The 21,850-nt window shown below is 40.1% G+C and overlaps 1 protein-coding gene across 6 annotated transcripts in view; it reads left to right on the plus strand.

Moving 5' to 3' along the window:
* Positions 1-21,850, plus strand: part of ABCC5 (ATP binding cassette subfamily C member 5) — a 44,470-nt gene that overhangs the window by 16,666 nt on the left and 5,954 nt on the right. For 5 of the 6 annotated variants that reach the window (XM_083868562.1, XM_083868564.1, XM_083868563.1 and 2 more), the window contains 19 exons: positions 3,535-3,768; positions 3,881-4,054; positions 5,330-5,477; positions 6,018-6,166; positions 6,771-6,878; positions 8,664-9,014; positions 10,428-10,499; positions 10,629-10,753; positions 11,366-11,438; positions 11,979-12,182; positions 12,844-12,987; positions 14,697-14,802; positions 15,492-15,676; positions 16,688-16,834; positions 17,160-17,289; positions 17,829-17,982; positions 18,089-18,217; positions 18,567-18,753; positions 19,699-19,788. In XM_083868562.1, coding sequence (XP_083724688.1) covers positions 3,535-3,768; positions 3,881-4,054; positions 5,330-5,477; positions 6,018-6,166; positions 6,771-6,878; positions 8,664-9,014; positions 10,428-10,499; positions 10,629-10,753; positions 11,366-11,438; positions 11,979-12,182; positions 12,844-12,987; positions 14,697-14,802; positions 15,492-15,676; positions 16,688-16,834; positions 17,160-17,289; positions 17,829-17,982; positions 18,089-18,217; positions 18,567-18,753; positions 19,699-19,788 — 2,910 coding nt within the window. Of the gene's footprint in view, positions 1-1,274; positions 3,072-3,534; positions 3,769-3,880; positions 4,055-5,329; positions 5,478-6,017; positions 6,167-6,770; positions 6,879-8,663; positions 9,015-10,427; positions 10,500-10,628; positions 10,754-11,365; positions 11,439-11,978; positions 12,183-12,843; positions 12,988-14,696; positions 14,803-15,491; positions 15,677-16,687; positions 16,835-17,159; positions 17,290-17,828; positions 17,983-18,088; positions 18,218-18,566; positions 18,754-19,698; positions 19,789-21,850 lie in introns of those variants that run through there. The other variant, XM_083868567.1, reaches the window with a different exon arrangement.

Raw genomic sequence — 21,850 nt, forward strand, 5'->3', positions numbered from 1 at the left:
CCTGCAGCAGGGTTACCCCTAATTTCTGTAGCATAATGGTCCTAATTTGTTTCAGCCAAACTGCTGAATGAGAGAGAGAGGGGAAAGGAAAAATCAAACAGCTGATTATTTTGAGAGCTACTGCTGCAACTGATGCTCGATATGGGTAACTTAAAATTATCTATAGGCAGTTGCCCATTTACACACAACCTTATTCATTTTTCTGAATAAGGCCCAATTAACTTTTGGTTCCACCATTTGGCATGAAAATAAGTCTTTACCATCCCTCCTCCCTGTTTTTAAAAATGGCATGCCTATGGATATGCCTATGCTGTCTCCCCAGAAGTTATCAGTGCTTTCTTGTATTGTTACACCCTTTCATTCACCTGGAGGTGAAAAGGGAGAGCAGGAAGAGCACTTGACTTGACCTCATGTATTGGAGGAAAATTATAAAAGTGGAGTTAAACACTATATTAAACTTCAAAAATTTTAATTGAATGCCTATGATCTTGAAATGCCAGTAAACAGCTGTGGCTTTGCTAATGAGCATTGTGATGGTTATAACTGGAAAAGAGTTATTCAGGACTTCCTGTGTGGACTCTTTTGCTTTGGTATGTTTTTTTTTTGTTTGTTTTTGTTTTTGTTTTTTTGGTACCAGATCCTTCAGGGGTCTTCCTCTTTTTTTATTTTGATAAATTTTGCATCTGGCCCAGAATCTGATAATAACCTGGTCAGCTGCATGTGTCAGACTGCCTTGTAATAACCATCAGAATGTACTAGTATAGGTGATAAACTACTTATCTCCAGTAAATACTTGTTCCTATTTGATCAGCTACTAAAACTTTCAAATTCTGGTAGAGGAGCAAAGAAGTTTCTTGATTACTAAACATGATCAGTTTAACTCCAGGTCTGAACAATGTAGCTGTTTGCTACTGTTCAGAGCTATTCTTCCCATTTGGGAGATGGGGAAACTTCCTATTTTAGTGGAGCACAGCTTGACACTTTGGTCAGTTATTGGAGGGGGGAGTGGTAAGCTGCAGGAGGTAAGTTTTCCAGTTTCCCAGTTGGCTCCAGCTGCAGCCTGCCTCGTGCTATGTGTGCTGGCTGCAGCAGGGATGCCAGCACTGCAGTGGGACCAGTGACAGAAGCTGTTCTTCAGCATTTTCAGGATGGCTGTTTTCTGCGTCAGGATGAGGCATTCCTGCTGGCCAGAGCCACCGCCAAGAGCAAAGGTAAGGTAATGTTTATTCCATGGGAATGCTTAAGACAGCCGAACAGCTTGTGCCAACCACTCCGGTAATAGCCACAGGAGCTCTTTTCCCCCCTTAGCTTAGTTTATGTACTGTAATGTTTTTTGTTTTGTAAATAACTTTATGCTGGTTTCTTTTCGTTAAACTAATACAAATTTGAATAGTACTTGTTCAGATGTTAATGTTAATTTTCTGTGACTTTTTTCCCCTCCCTCTTCAAAATTCTTTAATCTGCTGTTTCCTCTTTTCTTTCTTCCGGAACAAAAATAAATTGGGGTATAATGTAAGCTGGTCTCTATTTCATCATGGGAGATGCTGAATCTATAAAATAGTGCTGCAAAATTGCACTAAAGTTTTGGGAGGAATGAGACCCCAGGAAACATCTGCTATCTTTATACATCCTCTCTTGGAGACTTTCAGCAATGCTGTGGTGTGTGAGAAAAAGCTTGCAGTCTGCGACCATGCTGAGTTACAGCTCGTGAGGAAAAAGGGGGATTTTCACCCCCATTGCTCAGTGACTCGGTTGCATATGTTGGATTGAATACTGGAAAAAGAAGTCAGTAATCTCCACAGTAACTGCAAACCAACTGTATGCAGTTGTGATCCAAACAAAGTCGATGTAAAATTAAATCCAATCAAGAGAAAGTTGGAATGCAATAGATCTGTGAATGTGAGCTCCTCACATTTGTTCAGTGATCGGTATGTAAATTTTCTCAGTGGCCATTCTAGAACCTGATGGACATCTGGCTTTAATTCACACCTGTGAAAAAGAGCAAAATTATTTACAGCATGTTTCCTTGGTTCTGATGTGCAGAATTATTTTCCTCTGAACAGATGAATTTGATCTCCTTTTTTTTTATTATTATTATTTGGTGCTGGGCTGTAGCTATGAAAACCTTTGCTGGAGTAGTGTGGGGTTTGTTTTTTTCCTCTCTCTTCAAACTATACAGAACTCCTACTTGCAAAACATGATTTAGCCATGAGGACTTCAACGGACTATGATGTGAAAGGCTTCTCAAATATTTTCTTTAGTCTCAGATTTTTTGTTGAGTTTTCTTGTGGGCAAAGGTAATTTTCTACTCTGTACTAGTGTATTGAAAGCACCAGTATCTTAAAACATCATTTGTTGAAAAGCTCTCTAGGAAGTCTTTTGCTGTCTGTGAAGCCTTGCTGTAGGATACTTTTGAAACCAGATTTAAGAATTTGTGCAGCCTCAGAAGCCTCCTCAGTTGGTACCTTCAAGTTTGACTTCTTTTGGACTTCGTGAACAAATACCATTCTGTTTTTGTATCTTTATAACCTTGTGTGTAGATTCAAATCTAATTTGTTAGAAGCTAAGACTGACTGTTAGATATTAGCCCTTTATAATTATCCTGTATGTGCAGATTGTATGCTTATACAATGGTCTACCTGTTGTATAGTGTTTTTGAGATGTTACCATTTAAGATGACACTTAATTTCAAATAAAAGCCATTGTTTCACAGTTAATAATATTTAATACTGGTGGTTGTGAATTGTATGATATTCTATTATGCCATTGGACCACAAAGAGCTGGAGTTGGGAATTGGTGGTTCTGGGGGCTGTCCTCTTTCTGCAGGTGATGTTTGAAATGTGATTCCTGAGGTAAAGTGTTTATGTTCTTGGGGGAAGAGGGTATGGGGAGGGATTGAATGGTTAATTTTTTTGTCTTTTTTTTTTTTTTCTCCCCTGTCCCCAATGATTTGTGGTATTGCGTACCTTGTGCTTTCTGCTTGTTTTTTTCTTTACTATTAAACTGCTGATGTTTATTTCCAGGAATGTTTTGCAAATGCCCTTCTCACTCTTCCCCTCTACAACTGTAGGTACATTGTTCCTTTTTATCAAATAAGCACGTTTGAAGCAAACCAAAGATAAAATAAAAAAGGTCTTAATATCACGTAAAGGAATGTTTCTTAATGTGTGCAGATGTATAAGTAGTGACTATATTTTAAAACTCTTCTATATGATAATGCATTGCTTTCAGCTAACTGACACATTTATGTTAAGTTAGAAGACACAGAGGATTAGAAGCGTGCTGCGAGGAATATGGTTCCAAATTAAACTCTCTTTACTTACTAAATTTGACTCAGTGCTTGGCTCTCAGCAGGGCTTGTGTTACAGTACTTCTTGTATTGACACCTTTTACTTCTGGAAAGAAGATGCTTTCTATTTCAAACGGCTCTTCTAAAAGCAAAGTAGCCTACTTATTTCTAACTTAACATAAAGTTGTTGTATGGTCTTCTGGGATGATTGGGTGTTCATGCAAGCCTGCATTTCTTCCTGTAGGCATTCGTTGTGAAACACCTCTTGGAGTATACCCAGCAGAGTGAGTCCAACCTGCAGTACAGCTTGTTTTTAGTTTTTGGCATCTTTATGACGGAAGTGGTGCGATCGTGGTCCCTGGCGCTAACCTGGGCGTTGAATTATCGCACGGGGGTCAGACTGCGTGGGGCTGTCCTGACAATGGCATTTAAAAAAATTCTTAAGCTGAAGAACATCAAGGAGAAGTCTCTTGGAGAGGTAAGCTTCAGCCTTGTTTTGGAAATGGCAGAGTGAAAAGGGATGTGTGATGTATTCCTTTGAGAATGAGCTGTGTCTTAAATGTAAATAATCTGTTCTGTCTATTTTTCAGCTCATAAATGTTTGTTCCAATGATGGTCAGAGGATGTTTGAAGCTGCAGCAGTTGGCAGTTTGTTGGCTGGGGGCCCTATTGTAGCCATCTTGGGAATGGTTTATAATGTGATTATTCTGGGTCCAACAGGCTTTTTGGGATCTGCTGTCTTCATCCTCTTCTACCCAGCAATGGTGAGTTGGAAAGAGTTAAGACTTGAGTTATTTTTCTTGAGTCAGACAAATGTATAGTTCTGAATAAAAGATGTTGAAATGGGCTAGATTTAGCCAGTTTATGGCATTGCACATTATTGAAGGTGTTCATAAGATAGTGTATGAAGCAGAAATTTGGAAACAGGAAGCTCAAAGTGATAAAATTAGAAAATAGGGGTAGGAAAGGTGATAGATTTGGTTAAGACTAATATTCATAGCTAAATGAAACTTCAGAATATTCAAGTGCTCATGGTTGAGGTTGGAAAGACATGAGGCCTCCAGCTTGTGCATGGGAACTCAGTGTTGCATAAGCAGTGTTCCCAATTTCTTGACTCAACACAAGATGTTGAAAAACACATCTGGCACAGCTTGTTCTTGATGAGGTACTCCTGCTTCTGCTGAGCTGTGAAATAAGCTAGTTCAAACCAAAATCTTCTTGCCTATAAAATGCCTAGAAGACTGCTGAAGATTTGTCACTGTATTCATAATACATGTTTTATAAACCATGGAGCCTGAATACTGTGGGGTTCACTGTGGTCCAATTTATCTGCCCAAAAGTAAGGGTTATGTAGTGGGAATTGCATTTTAGAGGGGAGTGAGGAGTGGAGTTTGAACACATTTTCCAGTTCTTTCCAGCAGTCCTCCTTTATTGATGGGGAACTTGAAAGGAGTTTGTAGGTGTATGAAAAAAGGCAAGGAGGTAAAACTTCCTAAAGTAGTGTGTTAGGTTTGAATTTCTGACCAGGAATGAGGATGAATGTAGGAGTAGCAGATACTTTAAAACGTGTCAAACAACCTTCTGTTTTTAGGTTAGTTTAATAAAAATGTTAAAAAATGGTTTACTACCTTCATAGCACTGGCATAGACTAGAAATTGATCTGGCTGGGCAAAGTCCTGATTTGCCTTATAGAATCAGGTTAAAAGGCTGGCTAAAACGGGGGGTCAACTTCATGTGTCTTTAGGTTGAATTTGTGGTTCAGAAACTTTAAACTATGTACTATTCGATATTGGTAAAAGTGCACAGCTTTATTCTCTCAAATTTTTGTTGAAATTTGCTCTCACACATCTGGTGCTTGGGGCAGGAGGAAATTAATGGTGTTTCCAGCCTGAGTTTTATGTTAGAGCAGCAGTTGCCTGGGTCTATCCCTGAATCCCCTTTTCAGATTAAAAATTAATTTCCTCTGGTAATTAGGAATTGAGTGTACTTGCTTTTTCTGAGTTGCCATTAATGTTTCATGGTGTTGTCTTTTGTTTCAGATGTTTGTGTCACGCCTCACAGCTTATTTCAGAAGAAAATGCGTAGCAACAACAGATGAACGTGTGCAAAAGATGAATGAAGTTCTTAATTACATTAAATTCATTAAAATGTATGCCTGGGTCAAGCCATTTTCTCAGAATGTTCAAAGTGAGTTCCAACAGCCTGTAAATGTCTCCTTTGCTGCAGGTGCCCCATTGCTTTGTAGCCTGGTGCATCCTGACTTTGTGCTGTAGGTGCTGCTGTACAAGCAGAACACTGTCATCTGTCCCTGTGTTATGCACTGTGGGTTGGACAAACAGACTGGCTTCTGAAATTTCACCTTCTAGTGTAATGATGTTTGTGGCACGACACTGATCTTGAATTTTTCAATTTCAGTTTTGTTCCTCTTTTATAATTTAATAAATTATAGTTAAATAAACAGTTAAATAAATTTTAACTGTTGTTAAAAAAAATTAGAAATCCCTATATTTGTGTGGAGATTACACACCATTATAGTTTTCTTGTCTATAATTGCTTTCTTTATGAAAAGGTTTATAATTTGATACATAAAGGTTTATAATTTGATACTCTACATAAAGTGTAGAGTTAGGCCTCTGACTCACTTTTTATGGTGCTATGATACTGTCTGTTTGTGTATGTACCCCCTGAATCACTGTTCAAACATGATGCCCCTATTTATATTTCTAGAAATCCGTGAGGAGGAGCGCAAAATCTTGGAGCGTGCAGGCTACTTCCAGAGCATCACTGTGGGAGTAGCTCCCATTGTTGTTGTCATTGCCAGTGTGGTGACCTTTTCTGTCCATATGATCCTTGGCTATGACCTTACAGCAGCTCAGGTAAACTGTTGAAAACATTCTTTATGCTTTTGCTTCTGTAGCTTTTCTGCTGAGCCATTGCCCATGTGGCCAGGCTGTATCCTAGCTCACAGAAGTGAACATCTGATGGCTGTGACAGCAGCAGGTGTAGTCTTATATTTTGTACAAAAGGCTCTTGGTACTCTTTTGTGCTGACCTTCCTCAGAACAGGTTTTGGGCTGAATATAAATAAGTTCTCTTGTTTGCTGTTTGGATGGGTCATTGGGGATTACTGGATGTTTTCGTTTTGCAGTGTGCTTGGATGCAAACAGCACAAATGTCTAAAAACAGGGTTTGAATTTGTGCCTTCACTAGTAAGTTAATGCAGAATTTGCTGGCTGCTGCTTTTGTTAGACCTACAAATGGAACAGGTCTGTCTTGGTCTGTTAAAAGCACTAGAGAAGGAGTTGGGTAGATTTGCTGTTTTCTGCTGTTTGAGAATATATGTTGAATATTTAAATGGTTGTTCTTGGACTGGGCCTTTTCTATGGTTTTGACTTGCTGCTGTGCCATTTCAGCTTTTAGAAGGCTGGAACTGTTAAAATATTGCATCTAAATGTGATTATTTTTCTTGTTTTGTTTCTAGGCATTCACAGTGGTCACTGTCTTTAACTCTATGACTTTTGCTCTGAAAGTAACTCCGTTCTCAGTGAAGTCTCTGTCTGAGGCATCTGTTTCTGTTGACAGATTTAAGGTAAGCAGTCATTTTGCCTCACAGTTTTCACTGTAAGTGTGGAGTGTTGTATGTGTTCAGTAGATGCAAAGGGAACACTTGGAAGGTAATATGATTTTAATGGCAGAGAAGTTATTTTTCTTTACACTTAGCATTCCAGATTTTTTGATTCTGCAAGAGATACTCATGTAGTGAAGGAACATTAGCAGTTTAAGAACAGAATAATAACAGTGTGAGAAGCAAAATAGCCTGATTCAATAATTTTATGATTTTGAAGTTGGCCACAGGAAGAGATAAGAATGAAGGACTTGGTGGCTCACAGTATAATAATTTTTAATTCCATTTTAAGAACATCTGTATGAAAAGACTGCAACATGTGTACAATAAAATTTTATGCTTTCCTAATAAAACCTTTTGAAAATATCAGGTGTTAGGTAAGCAGGTTAACCAAAAATAGTGGAGTTTTATCTATAGTCATAGAACCCTGAGATTTTATTTTTCCAGACCTGATTAAGTGACTGAAATTCCCCAAATCAGTAAAATGGAGTTGTGATCTGGCAAAACGGATCTATGGCAGGAAATGTAAAACCCTGATAATGAACAATCTTATCTCACGCCATGGGGATTGGAGGATGAATACACTGTGTGTACTTTATGAACTCAGAGGGGAGACCTTTACTTTGTCTTTTCACTTGAAGATAACAGTGTATTACACATTGTGGAAATTTCCAAAAGGGAAAATAGCACTTTCCAAATAGAAGCTTTCACAAGCATTGACAGGTACATGGATTCTGTGTAATGTAAACCACTGTGTGAGAAAAACAGGATCTCTAGAGTGGTTTTGAGATTCCATTGCTTTTGAGCAATTGTGCTTCATCTTCTGAGTCAGCCTGAAATCAGCCTGCTTAAATCCAAGTGCACTAAAGGGAATTTTCTTTAGGAGAGAAGAGAAGGAAAAGGAAATTGAATTATCTCCCAGTTTGGCTATCAATTGTGTAGGAAATGTAACATAAGGTAGAGATACTCTGACATCACAATAAAAAATTAATTGACTTTTTAGCTCTGTAAATGAGTATGAGCTTTCTTATGAATGTGTGATTCAGACACAGCAATTGCACGAATAAATAAGGCTGAGAATTGAGAATTTTTAGTCACAAAAGACTACTTGGTTCAAAACAAATTGTGTAAGTGGCAAACATTTTATCGTGTAATTAAACTGTGTGAAAAATGTCTTCCTAATCTGTTGATTATAAATACTGATGGATGTGGTGGAAAACATGATACAGTTGACTTAATGGCTTACTTCTTATTGCCAAGCAGCCCAAGATAGATCAGCTACACTTGTGCAAGATGACTTTTTCCCAGCAGAAAAATTAATGGGTAAAGGCTCAATTTAAAAGCCATCCTGTCTCCTTCAACAGTGAGTTGGTGTGCAGGACAAGTCAGTCACTTTGTCTCAAGTGACCTCTCCTCTCCAACCTGTGTGTTCTGCTCATGTGTTTTTAATCTGGAACATACAGAGCTGCAGTTGCAAACAGTGTCAAAGGAAGAAGCCCCTGTCATATCACATCCAGAGTATTGCAGTTCTGTGAAAGTCGAGTGTATCCAAGTGCTTCCACCACATCCAGGAATGCCCCAGCCACTTAGCAGACTTGGAGTTAGTTTACACTAATGAGCTACCTTTTGCTCTTCAGCTTCCTCCTACTATATAGCCTGATGTGTTTTGCTGCGTGAGTGTGCCGTAGGCTTGTCTCCCAGTCTTGATCAGGTGTCTCATCTTTACACCTCTCTCACAACTCCTATCAGAGTTTATTTCTAATGGAAGAGGTTCATATGATAAAGAAAAAACCAGCCAATCCTCACACCGCGATAGAGGTGAAAAATGCTACCTTGGCTTGGGACTTCTCCCACGCCAGCGTCCAGAGCTCACCAAAGTTGACCCCCAAAATGAAAAAAGACAAGAAAGTCACCAAGAGCAAGAAAGAGAAAATGAAGCTACAGAATGAGGGACAGCAAGCTGTGCTGGCAGAGCAGAGGGGCCATCTTCTAGTGGACAGTGATGACCATCACAGCCCCGAAGAGGAGCACAAGATCATCCACTTGGTTAACCTTCGGCTTCAGAGGACTCTGTACAACATTGACTTGGAGATAGAAAAGGTAAGAAGAAATGAAAGGAGGAAATCTGAGCTTTTAAAAGGTCTCCTTTTAGCTGCCTCCTGGAACAGAGAGCTGTGTGCTGTTTCATTTTGTATGAAATGGAGCATATTGCTTTTGTGCACTCCTGTAATATCCATGGCAACTGCAGTATCCAGGATGCAGTGTCTGATCTTGCTGTAAACAGCTGTGCCATTTTAGCAACTAGGTCTTTGCAAACAGCCTGTGAAACAAGGGCAGGCTGTAAAGCTTCCACATCCAGCTGAGGGGTTTGCAGCTCCTAGGACAGCGTGTGAACCACTGAGCTCAGAGCATCTGCAGGGCACCAGCTACCTGGTGCTGGTGAACAGTGTGTTCCTGCAGTGGCTTGATATTTTTGCAGCATTTCAGCTGTACTCTGGGTGAACATTTCAGGTGATTAGGTGTTCCAATGGAGCATAGCAGTGCTTTTCATTGAAGGATGTGCAATCTTCTTCCTTGTGAATTTTTGTACAGCAGGATGCAGGTTTTCAAGAATTATAGAAGCATTTGGAGCTATTGCTAAAATGTCAAAGAAAAAGTATTGAACTTAATGCATGACATTATCTACAAATACAAAAGCTTTGCAGTCTGGCAGTTGGATGTTGTAATAATGGGATCCATATATTTATGAAGTTATTCATGGTTAAATAGTCTTATGTATTTATACAAATAGAGGGAGAGTTCAAACTGTTTTAAACAGAAAGAAAATATAGTTTAAAAAATTGCCTCAAAAAGAGTACAGTTACTTGAAAATGTCAAGGCTGTTTTTTTTTCTCAGAAGTGTGCTACCATGAGAAGGCCAGCAATGTGTTCCACTATATACCTTTTTTGTTCACTTTACATTTTTTACAAAAGGAATAAAAATAGTTTTGATAAATTAATTGTTTAACATGGGTATTAACCCACCCATTATATTGCAGAGAAATTCTTCTAAGTGACTGAATTCTAGTATTTTCTTGGTAAATGTTGTTTAGCAAATAGAGTCTAAGTGGCAAAGAGTTTTACTGGACCTATATATGCTAAATTCTCCCTTCTTTCAGACTCTCCTTAGCACTCTCAAAAGCATCTTGGTGCATTCTGTTCAGCCAGGCCTTGGTGCTTTTGGTTTATTGATCCTCTGAGCCTGTATCCCTAGTAAGAAGGAAGCTGATCTTCAAATACCTTTGTTTTTACCTGTAGAGTTGATTTCACAGTTTTATTTCACTGTGGGATTGCATTCACTATACAATTTGAGCATTAAAATGCTGACTCCTGCTTTTTTTTTAATCTGTTGTGTATCTTGATAGCTGTCATTCATATCCAGCTGTCCTCTCAGAGGTACTGAAGGTAGTCTGAATTCTGAAAGGGATGAAGAATGTAAGAAATGAGTACCATAATTTTTTCCTTTCTCTGTAGGGAAAACTTGTTGGAATTTGTGGCAGTGTGGGGAGCGGAAAAACTTCACTTATCTCAGCAATTTTAGGACAGGTGAGAAATCCTGTTTTGAGTACTTTTACTCTTCATTCCCATCTCCTATTTCACTTATTTGTGCTCTGTAGAATGAGGTCTACTGTAAACATGGGGTAGCATAATCTCCCAGCTGGTCTGTAATTGCAGATGACCCTGTTGGAGGGGAGCATTGCAGTCAGCGGGACGTTCGCGTACGTGGCCCAGCAGGCCTGGATTCTCAATGCCACTCTCCGGGACAACATCCTCTTTGGCAAGGACTATGATGAAGAAAGGTTTGTCAGACTGCTTGCTGATTTTCATGAAAGCTTAGTAACTCTTGGCGCAAGAGTGGGAAAATTTTAATCCAGAGTACACTGCAGATAAAGCCTCTATGCCCTTCTGCAGTCTGTCTCTAAGTCTCCTCTAAGTCCTATTTAGGATCCTCCCCCTCTTGCATGTGGCCCTGTGGCTGGTGGCTGTCACTGTGCCTGTCTCTGCTCCTTACAGTGAGTCTGGGCCTCATCTTGGACCTCTGCTTCAAACCAGCAGCTGCTGTGGCAGCACTAAAGTGGTATTTGCTCTTGCTGTCCTGGCCTTGCCCTCTTCAGACACAACTGCTGTGTGCAATGTGCTGATATCTTCCATGGCCCCCCTCCAGTGGGGGACTTTCCTGTGGCACTTAGCCAAATATCCCTGAAAACAAATTGTCTCTTCATCCTCACAATGATTCTGAAGTAGGTGATTAATTATTACCCTCAGTTTTCTCCTGAGAGTCCAAGGCAGATGATTTGTTTTAGGCTGCTATTTTAATCTGCTATTAGTGTAGAAAATGATACAATGCTGTACTAGCTAAATAATTGTGGGGAAGATCAGTGTTCTTAACTATTTATCTACTTGTTCTTCAGATACAATACTGTGCTGAATGGTTGCTGTCTAAGGCCTGACCTGGCCATCCTTCCAAATGGGGACCTGACAGAGGTATGTTTTGCTTATACTAAACTAATTAATAGATGGAGAAAAGAGTTTTGGTTTGGTAGGGTAAACTGGAGTGAGGGTACATCAGTCCTGTGGTGCATATGAGCCAGGCTGTTGAATGAACTTTCTTAAGTTGAGCTTAGTGGGCCCTGGACTATTAAGAGTTGTACCCTGTTTTTTACTCCGATGTTGACTGAGAATTTTTTTATTGTGTTGTGAATTTAGCTGCCTTAACCAGGACCTAATTGAACTTGATTTAAAATAGCTAAAAAAAAAAAGGCTATGTTAATTCATAAAAGGTAAAATAAGGAAAGGAAGTACTGCCACATTTCAAGCATATTAACCTTGAGTTAAAATGTGTAACACATCACAAAGAGGACACCTAAATTTGAATACATATATATATATATATATTAATATAAAATGATGGGAGAGTATATTTATATAAATATATAAAAATGAATATTATGGTCTGCTTTATTCTGGTTATCTATGTTGCATGGTGCTGAAGAAATAAAACAATGTGTGTGTGTCTCTGTGCAGATTGGTGAACGAGGGGCTAACCTGAGTGGGGGACAGCGTCAGAGAATCAGTCTGGCTCGAGCCCTGTACAGTGACAGGGACATTTACATCCTCGATGACCCCCTTAGTGCCTTAGATGCTCACGTTGGAAATCACATTTTTAACAGTGCAATAAGGAAGCACCTGAAGTCAAAGACTGTCCTTTTCATCACGCATCAGCTTCAGGTACTGAATCTCCCATACTTCCTTGGACTTTCTTGAAATGATTTGTCAATCAGTTGCCATCATACTGGAAATTTCTGTGCCATGAACTGTGACAGGACAACCCTATGTCTATAGAATGTGTGGTAAAACATCTATAAACTAGGTTTGTAAATATGCACTGAGCACAGTTTAATTATTTGGTACCAGTGCTGCTTGGTGTCTGACTGGAACTGGTAACACTTGGCTAAAGCAAGTTTACCAGAGAAATAAATAACCTATTGAAAAATATTTTTGCTAACTTCCTATAAAGCTATTTCATCACAGCAGAAAACAGTTATATTTGGTGTCAGTAAATAGAATTGATGTACCTGAAACTTTTTTTTGCCATCTTCTGTGCATAGAAATATAAGTGCTTAGTCAATCAGTATTTGCAATGTTTAAGTGTCCTGAGTCACGTCTTCCAGCAGAGATTGGTTTTGACAGGACACAAAACCATTTTATTTGTGTAGTGTGAGTAATCATGGTGCTCCAGTCTGAGGAGGGCCTCTGAAAATCAGCTGTCTGTTATGTGGGAATAGGTGTGCTCTGTGCCAGTGTCTACAAGTTACTGAGAAGGGTTGTGTGGGAGTGTTTGGTTATTGAATGTCGTGATAGAGACTTTTCTTACTGCCACTTTCTCCAGTATCTTGTTGACTGTGATGAAGTCATCTTCATGAAAGAAGGCTGCATTACTGAGCGAGGCAGTCATGAGGAACTGATGAATTTAAATGGGGATTATGCAACTATTTTTAATAGCCTACAGCTGGGAGAAACACCGCATATTGAGGTACTTGTTTATTTTAAAGTGTTTTGACTCTTGACTGTTCTAGGGTGAACCAAGTGATCTTGTTGGAAGCGTGAAAAATGGCTTTACACATTTTCATGTATTGATCTGACCAATAGATTTCCTATAGAATATTCTGTGCTTCATTAGCACTTTGTCACAGTTTGTTTTTAGGGAATGTGTGCTAGAGAGGACTCGGCCAATGAGCTGATGAAATCATGAAAATATTGTAGTGTGTCCCCTGGTGATGCTCAGAGCAGGAAGTTTGTCTCTTATCGTACACACTCTAATTTATCTCCAAGTGAGCACAGATCGTCAACAACCTTTGAAAAAATTCTTACTGGCTTGTGACTAATTTTTCAATGGAGTGTGACTGAGGCACAGCAGGTGTGACACAACTTGTCAGACATTAGATGTGACAGTATTTTGGAAGCATAACTGAAAATGCAGTGTTTTGGGGGAGTTTGAGAAAAAATGTTTTGCCTTGACACTAATTCTGTTATGAAAAAAGTCTGTAAATGCAAACTTGAATATGTGCTCTAGTATTTCAGTTGGTGCAAAAACTGTAAGTCTAGAAAATAACGAGAACCATTCAGTACAACATCTAAATTTTCAGCAATTTGATTTTTCCCACCTTTCATCCTTTGTTTCCTGAAATTAATCTCTGGAGTAAAGATCTTTGCATTTTGTTTTATAATAACTTACTTGTCTAAATTTTGTGTGCATTTTCTCTTAGTAAGAAAAGATTAAAAGTACATCAGTAGTTTATTTTTTAAGAGATGAGAGGTTCCTTACTCACAAGACATTTAAAACAAAACATTTCTGAGAAGGAAGCATTATAAGAATTACAGATATAGAAGGAGCTTGGTGACACATTCTCCTGGGAGGTGTTTATGAAAAAAGCAAAAGGATATAATGCATTGCTCCTCATATCCTTTGAGGCATGAAGATGATAGTTCTGCCATTTTAAGACTAATATAATGATAGAGAGGAAGAGATTCTCCAGTCTTCATGCTTGGCTGACTTTCAATGTCACTGTAAACATTAGCTCATGAGAGGACCATTAAATTGCATTCCCGATGGGATATGAATAAATGGATGATCAGTTTGATTCTTTGTGGTTTGATCTCATGGAAAGTGTGGGAGGGCAACCCTGAAGATGGTGTGTAAGGGGTTTCAGTCCACGTAGGCTGACAGGCAGTAACTCCCAGTTATAGGAAGATGGCTGTGTTTAGAACATGCTTGTGTGTGTACTTTAGTGTTTGGATATTGGATTTCTGGAAGATCAAGTTAACCTGACATTTCTTAAGAAATCTCTCATGAAATGTCCGTAAGTGCTAGGGTGCTTGGGGAAAAAAAGCCTCTTAAACTGTGAGTTACTTTTAAAAGGGATAGGGAGATTGTCTTTCTTGCAGTAGTAGGGATATCATTCCTCTACCACATACACTCATAATTTCACTGATTCTGGAAATTACCCTCGCACTCTACCTGTACAGGTTGGTAGTAGTTCAGATTAATAGAGAAGGAGAATTTATTCCATCAGAGTTGGCAATCATCTGTAATAAATGTGAAGTTAATATCCTCTTTGACATGAATGCTAAGCTATTGAAAGCCTTTGTCTTTAGGTGGCAGATTAGTAAAAGTTTGTGTTTAGATATGAAAATGTCAAAGCCAACTACTCCCATATGTTTAGTGTAATTGTTTTCCTGCAGATTAGTATAAAGAAGAACACAAACAATTCACTGAAAAGGCCCCAGGATAAAAGTACCAAAACAGGCTCTGTGAAGAAGGAGAAAGTTGTAAAGAAGGAAGAGGAGGGTAACTATGTAATCAAATTTCTGGCTGTAATTATTTTGTACTCCTGTAAGATCAAAACATATGTTCAAAGTATATTGTTAATGTACCTCTAAGGTTTTGGAAGCTGTCTCAATCCTAATCAATTAGTGTGGTTGATAGGATGCAGGTAGTGGGCACAGACCATTCATTAATTCATTAAATATGAGTGCCTGTACAATGTTTTTAAGTTCAATCAGGCTGCTCTTGGCCAGACACCATGAGCACAAAGGAGCTGGTACTGCCTTGTCTCCCACACCACCTCTCCCTCCTGTCCTGTGAGGGCCATGTGCACAGCCTGGCACTCAGTCCTGGGCAGGACATGCATTTGTGGATGAAGGGGAGGTCTGACCTCTGTAGTTCTCTGTTTAATGTTAGCTTTGAACTTCATGGCTCAAAAATTAATAGTGAGGCCAATCCCAGCCTAACATTTAAGTCTGTGCTGATGAGGCTTTTTCAGCTGTACCATGGACTTAAATGATTCTGCAGAAGAAATGTGACTTTTCGAAAAACTGTTTGAACAACTGAGTTCTAAGTGTGAAGTAAAGTGTGTGCTTTTGAAAGTACTCTGCAGAGTTTGAAAGACTAATTTTGTGTATGTTTACAAATTTGTAGGAGTTTCATGGAAGAGCTTTCTTTTCCTTATTCCCCCTTAATTCTCTGTTGTTTCACAGGCCAGTTGGTCCAGTTGGAAGAGAAAGGCAAAGGCTCTGTCCCCTGGTCTGTTTATGGTGTCTACATTCAGGCAGCTGGAGGCCCCTTTGCATTCCTCATCATCATGGCACTGTTTGTACTCAATGTGGGCAGCACAGCTTTTAGCAACTGGTGGCTGAGTTTCTGGATCAAGCAAGGCAGTGGAGTAAGTTAAATGGCTTTTCTATTCTTGTGTCTGATGGGCTGGGGGTTTGCTTGGCTAGACTAATCCCAAGCAGTCCTCCGAGACCAAATGGTATTCCCTAATTTAAATAAATTGTAAGGCTCACTAGGGAATTAATCTCCAAGAATAAGAGAGCTCCAGTAATAAGAAAGATATAATAATTTATGTGGTTTAATGCTGCCCTCTTGTTCTTTTTTTTTGTTAGTGTAAGAAAAGGAAGTGAAAATATGAAAGGGGCCAACAAGCTAATTCTAGTGTTATTTTTTACTTAAATGTGATCTTATACCTAACAGGATAATTTTTGTTAAAATATGGCTTTGAGTCAGATGACTTGGAAATTGCTTTGAAGATTCTGATGACCTGGGGTGGTTTGGGCTTTTTCCCACTCTCAGGGCTTTGATTGCAAGTCTTGTTGCATTTAAAAATCCAAATATAACTGCAAGAGGTTTTTGTGGGGGCACAGAGAGAAAGCTACTAATCTGAGATGAAATAATGAAGTGCAGATGGCCAACAATATTAGAATCAGCAACGAGGTCCTTAAACATACTTAAAGATCAAAACTAAAAGAGAGAATGAGAATGTGTAATAGCGTGACAGTAAAGAATTTATTGCATAGTGGCAGAAATAACAACAGTGTTTGATAGAGAGATCTATCCAAGGTGAATATGGCTGTGTGGTGGTATGCAAGTATCTGACATTGTTCAGAAGAACACAAGAAATAAGCATGAAATGAGAGATTATGAATCAAATTAAATAGGCATTGTGGTAGTATTTAGAAAGATATTGTAGGAAAGAGATCAAGGGCTATAAATCTACAAGTCAAGCATCTCTGCTGAGGAAAAGTTTCTGAAGTATTTAATGGTCACTGAAGTACTTAAAGAAGAAATATCAAATGTAGTGGGAGAAGGCACAAGGCAGTTAAATATTGCAATGTAATGTATATGTGCTTCATCCTTGTCTTAACCACCCTCTGAAACCTTGAATTTTTTGCAGAACACCACTGTGACTTTGGGAAATGAGACCGTCATAAGCAACAGTATGAAAGATAACCCTCACATGCATTACTATGCTGGCATCTATGCACTGTCTATGGCAGTTATGTTGATCCTGAAAGCTGTTCGTGGTGTGGTCTTCGTAAAGGTATGTGCCAGTGCTGGTGTTTGTCTCCCTCTCCTCCTACTTCTGCAAATTGCTGCCACTGTGGTTCTTCTAGTCATCTCCCAAGAGAGACTTTTGAACCAGAGTCAGTCATGGATTGTAGTGTTTTTATAGCCAGCTCTTGAGGCTGCACCATGTTTCTGCCCAAATTAATAGCTTCCTCCATTGGTTGGAAGCACAGAATGCAGTAAAAAACCTCTTATGGTTGGAGAGAGAGACAGAGTAGAATACTTGGGTGCTAGAGGAGAAGCAGTGGCAGGAACACAAACACTGCTTTATAACCCTGCAATGTTTTCTTCATTGTCAGGGAACTCTCAGAGCATCCTCAAGGCTCCATGACGAGCTCTTCCGACGGATTCTGCGTAGCCCCATGAAGTTCTTTGACACTACACCCACTGGGAGGATCCTCAACAGGTTTTCCAAAGACATGGATGAAGGTATCTCTCACTCTGTGCCCTGTAAATCCCACGTTCAGGCCTCTCAGTTAACTCCTGAATACTCTCCAGTCTGTTGCTGTTGGGGTGATTGTACCCTATGTCTGTTGCCAAGGGTGCACTTGCAGTAAACAAAGCAGGAATTGGGATGTACCTGGATTATGATTCTAGAAGGCAGCTGATGGCTCAAGTATGATCATTCACTTACAAAGAAGGAAGTGTGCTGCTGCTGCTGTACCTCCAGGCTGCACATGAGCTCTCAGCAGTCAATGCAGGGGAAACTTAAAACATTAGAGTGAAGCTGATGTGCAGCAGAGGTGTTAATTAGGTCAGAGTTCCATCAGTGCTATTTCTGCAAGTGGGAATAATTAGACTGCCAGCAACTCAGAAGATAAAAACATCCCAATGAAAGTGTACATTTTAAATTTGAATAAACTAGGATAAATCACTGTCTTTGTTACAGTACAGCTGGACTGAGTTGATTTCTACAGGTTGTTTTAGTTTTCTGTACTCAAGATCTTCTTTTCCTTCCATTTCACCAGTTGACGTTCGTTTGCCATTTCAAGCGGAAATGTTCATCCAGAACGTCATCCTTGTGTTCTTCTGTGTGGGGGTGATTTCTGGGGTTTTCCCCTGGTTCCTGGTGGCAGTGGGGCCCCTCATTGTCCTCTTCACAGTTCTGCACGTTGTGTCTAGGTAAGTGCACCAGCTGCTTTGGCTAAATATATTCACCCTCAAATACAGCATAGTGGTTGGCATACGGTGGTTCTGCATGAAACTCAAAGTGCTTCTTTCCTTCCAGAGTCTTTATTCGAGAGCTCAAGCGTCTGGACAACATCACACAGTCTCCATTCCTGTCTCACATTACATCCAGCATCCAGGGTCTCTCCACAATCCATGCGTACCACAAAGGACAGGAATTTCTGCACAGGTCAGTCTAGATATCCATCTGGGAATGGTGGAGCACAAAGCTGAAAGCAACAGCTTCTGGCATTCAGAAGGATTTATTACTGGGGTCTGATGGATCGTTGGTACTATGAGTGAAAGTTACTTTTCTGGGGAAAAAAGTTGTGAGAACAGAAGGAAGACTAAGGGAAAACTGGGAAGAGGAGTGGTGGGGAAAGTTTGCAAACGGTGCCATCATGTTTTGGTTTGAAACTTGGTCAGTGACAAGTCTTCCCATCCTGAGTCCTGGTACTGGAACAGAGATTTAAATAGGCCTGATATTTGTAGAACATCAGGCTCATGGAGTCTACTAACCTTTGCTGTGTTTGTTTCAGGTACCAGGAGCTGCTGGATGACAACCAGGCCCCGTTTTACCTGTTCAGCTGTGCCATGCGTTGGCTGGCTGTGCGCCTGGACATTATCAGCATTGCTCTGATCACAACCACCGGCCTTATGATTGTCCTGATGCATGGCCAGATCCCTCCTGCCTATGCTGGCCTGGCCATCTCATACGCTGTGCAGGTGAGTGTGGCCACACACTGTAATAGTCAATTTCTCTTTTAATGTAGATATTGCTAATGTGCAAACAGCGTCTAGTGCTGGCTCAGAGGAGCTGCAGGGCTCTGAGCACTCGTGCTGGAGCTGCTGTTTGGCCTCTTCTGCCTCCTTGTGGCACTGAGGTGAAATTAAAGAGCTTAGATACCTCATACTGAAAGCTGTTCTCTTGAGAAACGTTTCTGAGCTGCTGGTTTCTCAAGGGATTCATAAATTATGGTGATTTTAAAATGGACTGTTTCATCAACTTGCCTTGAACAGTTTAGTTATATGGTGCCCAACCTCAAAAGTGTCAAATATCATAGAATTCTTTAGGTTGGAAAACACCAGTAAGGTCATTAAGTCCAACTATTACCTCAGCAATGCTAAACCCACCACTAAACTATGCCCCCAAGTGCCACATTTACACGACTTTTAAATACCTCCAGGGATGGTGACTTCACCACTCCCCTGGGAAGTCTGCTTCAGTGTTTGGCAACTCTTTTTATGAAGAAATGTTCCTAACATCCAATCTAAACCTCCCCTGGCACAACTTGAAGTTGTTTTCTTTTGTCCTATTGCTTGTTAAGTGGGAGAAGAGAACAAATCCCACCTGGCTACACCCTCCTTTCAGAGAGCTGTAGAGAGTGATAAGATCCCCTCTGAACCTCCTCTTCTCCAGGCTGAGCCCTCCCACCTCCCTCAGCTGCTTCTCACAGGACTCAGACCCTTCTCCAGCTCTGTTGCCCTTCTCTGGACATGCTCCAGCACCTCAATATCTGTGTTTTAGTGAGGGGCCCAAAACTGAACACAGGGTTTGAGGTGTGACCTCGCCAGTCCCAAGTACAGTCACTGCCCTGGTCCTGCTGGCCACATTCATCTCTTAATTCAATAACCAGTCACAGGTCTAAAATTGTTTTTTCACCCCTTCAGTTAACAGGGTTATTCCAGTTTACAGTCAGACTGGCTTCAGAGACAGAAGCTCGTTTCACCTCAGTTGAGAGGATTGACCACTATATCAAGGTAGGACTGTAATGCATTGAACTGCCTGTTATGAAATTTTGTGTTGCTTGTTACATTGCTGGCCTCAGCCACAGTCTGCCTTAGGAAAGAATAAATGTTCCTGATCTTGGAAAGGCACTAAAGCGTGTGCTGTAACACTGCACAGGGAGTTTGTTTTGTGAAGCATATGTATCAGCACTGGGGGGCTGAATGGCCCCAGAGCTGGTAGGTAACTGAACTTAGAGGTGTTGCTGGATTTATGTAAGGCTATTGAAAGTTTGCTGACACTCACAGTAAAGAGTGGAGTGTGTGAAAAGGGTAAATTGGGTATTCAAAACATTATTTTATAGCAAAAGGATGGTATCCTGGATTCTGGCATCCTTCATTCCAAACCTACCATTCCTTCATTTAAGCACAGATAACTGTTTGTTACTTTATCTACAAGTAATTCCACTTCATCCTAATAAGCCTACTTCTCCACAGCTGTCTTACATTACATATGCTTGAAAAGTCAAGGGAATGCTCTTACTGTAAACATGAGAAATGTGCTCAGCTGAACATGATAAATGTGCCAGGCTAAATGCTTAGCAAGCTACTCTGATTTTCTGTAGCCCTTTCTTCGTAACTGGGATTTGTGTGTGCAGAACTGGGCATAGGTCAGTGGGGAAAGTATAGCCAGGAGAAAGCCTCCTACTGGGTCTGGTGTCTGAGGTGAAAGGTTTCTCCATTTAATGTTCCCTGTGAACCTCAGAGGGAGATACATATATTTATTTGGTAAATCTGGGCTATTTGGTAGTTGATATTTGTAACTTTTTTAAAAGCCTGTGGATTTATTCCGCAGGCTAAAAAACAGAGAAGAAAAAAACCCAAAACCTGTCTATTCCCCCAGTTAAATAAATTCTCTGGAGGCATCTAATCAGAAAATTTCTTCATGTGAAAGACTTGGTGACCACACAAATTGGCAACTCTGCCAAATATTGTATCTCTCACTGGGCTGAGCTGGGTTTATCACAGTCAGACCCTTAGTGGCAAAACCACCTACAGTTGTAGGCTGTTGTTTGGGATTTTTTAAAAGTTATGTCTCTCATTCTATATCACTATTAAGCAACACTATGTGTGATTTTTTTTTTTTTTTTTTTTTTTTTTTTTAATTTACTTCCAGACAGCTATTTATGGAACTGTAAAACTAGTTTGAAGCTGAAGTGAAGGGCAGGGGGCCAGTGAAACACCATTCACGTCCTGGGTCTTAGCAAGGCCCAGGCTTGGCTTTTCTCAGTGGGGACTCAAGTTTGCTGTTTTGAGCACCAAGCTCAAAGAATTGGAGCACTATCATAGCAGATGGCTGTTTTTTCTCTCAAACCCCTGGTGTACAATTAATCTGCCTCTAACTGGATGTTGCAGATGTCCACAACTGACATCCCTGTGGGATCTCTCAATGGTCAGTGTAGGAAATGGGTGTCTCTAGAGGGCAATTTATTACATGTTCCAAGTATTTATATTAGAATGAGAAAAATCACTCTCCAGGAATGCTGTTTTATAGGATTTGTAGAAATCTCTTTGTAAAGACAATAAAGGAGTTGTCATGGCCTGGTTCAGTTACATGAGGTGAATTCCATGACAGGATTGCTGGCATTCTTTGAGGGTGCTTGTGCCAAATATGAGAAAGTGACCTTGACTTCATTCTAAATATGCTATAAAGCCTTGTGTTTGGCTTTCAGAGGTTCTGCTTTTCTGTTTAATCTGTGAACTGCTCAATAAGGGGCAGAGTGAAATAGCAGAAGTGAGCAGGCTGGGACTGACTCAGTGATTCAGTAGGACAGGGGAACAGGAAGAGGAGAAGGAAGAGGATGGCATTTAATGTGTTACTTGGACATTCTCTTCTGTGTCAAAGTCAACAGTGGTGACCCTGGCATAGCATAGCATGTGAGGCTTAGAAATGCAGCAGATTTTGCATCCACTCTTTGGAGTGCCATGAAACTCAATAGTATTGTGCAGATAAATAACGGGCCTAAAATACATTTGACTTCCACTGATGAAAACCACTGTTGTATAGAAGGACTGATGTCATTACTGAGGCAACAAG

This window comes from Zosterops lateralis (genome assembly GCF_965231275.1).
Source record: "Zosterops lateralis genome assembly, chromosome: 10".
In the NCBI taxonomy this organism is placed as follows: Eukaryota; Metazoa; Chordata; class Aves; order Passeriformes; family Zosteropidae; genus Zosterops; species Zosterops lateralis.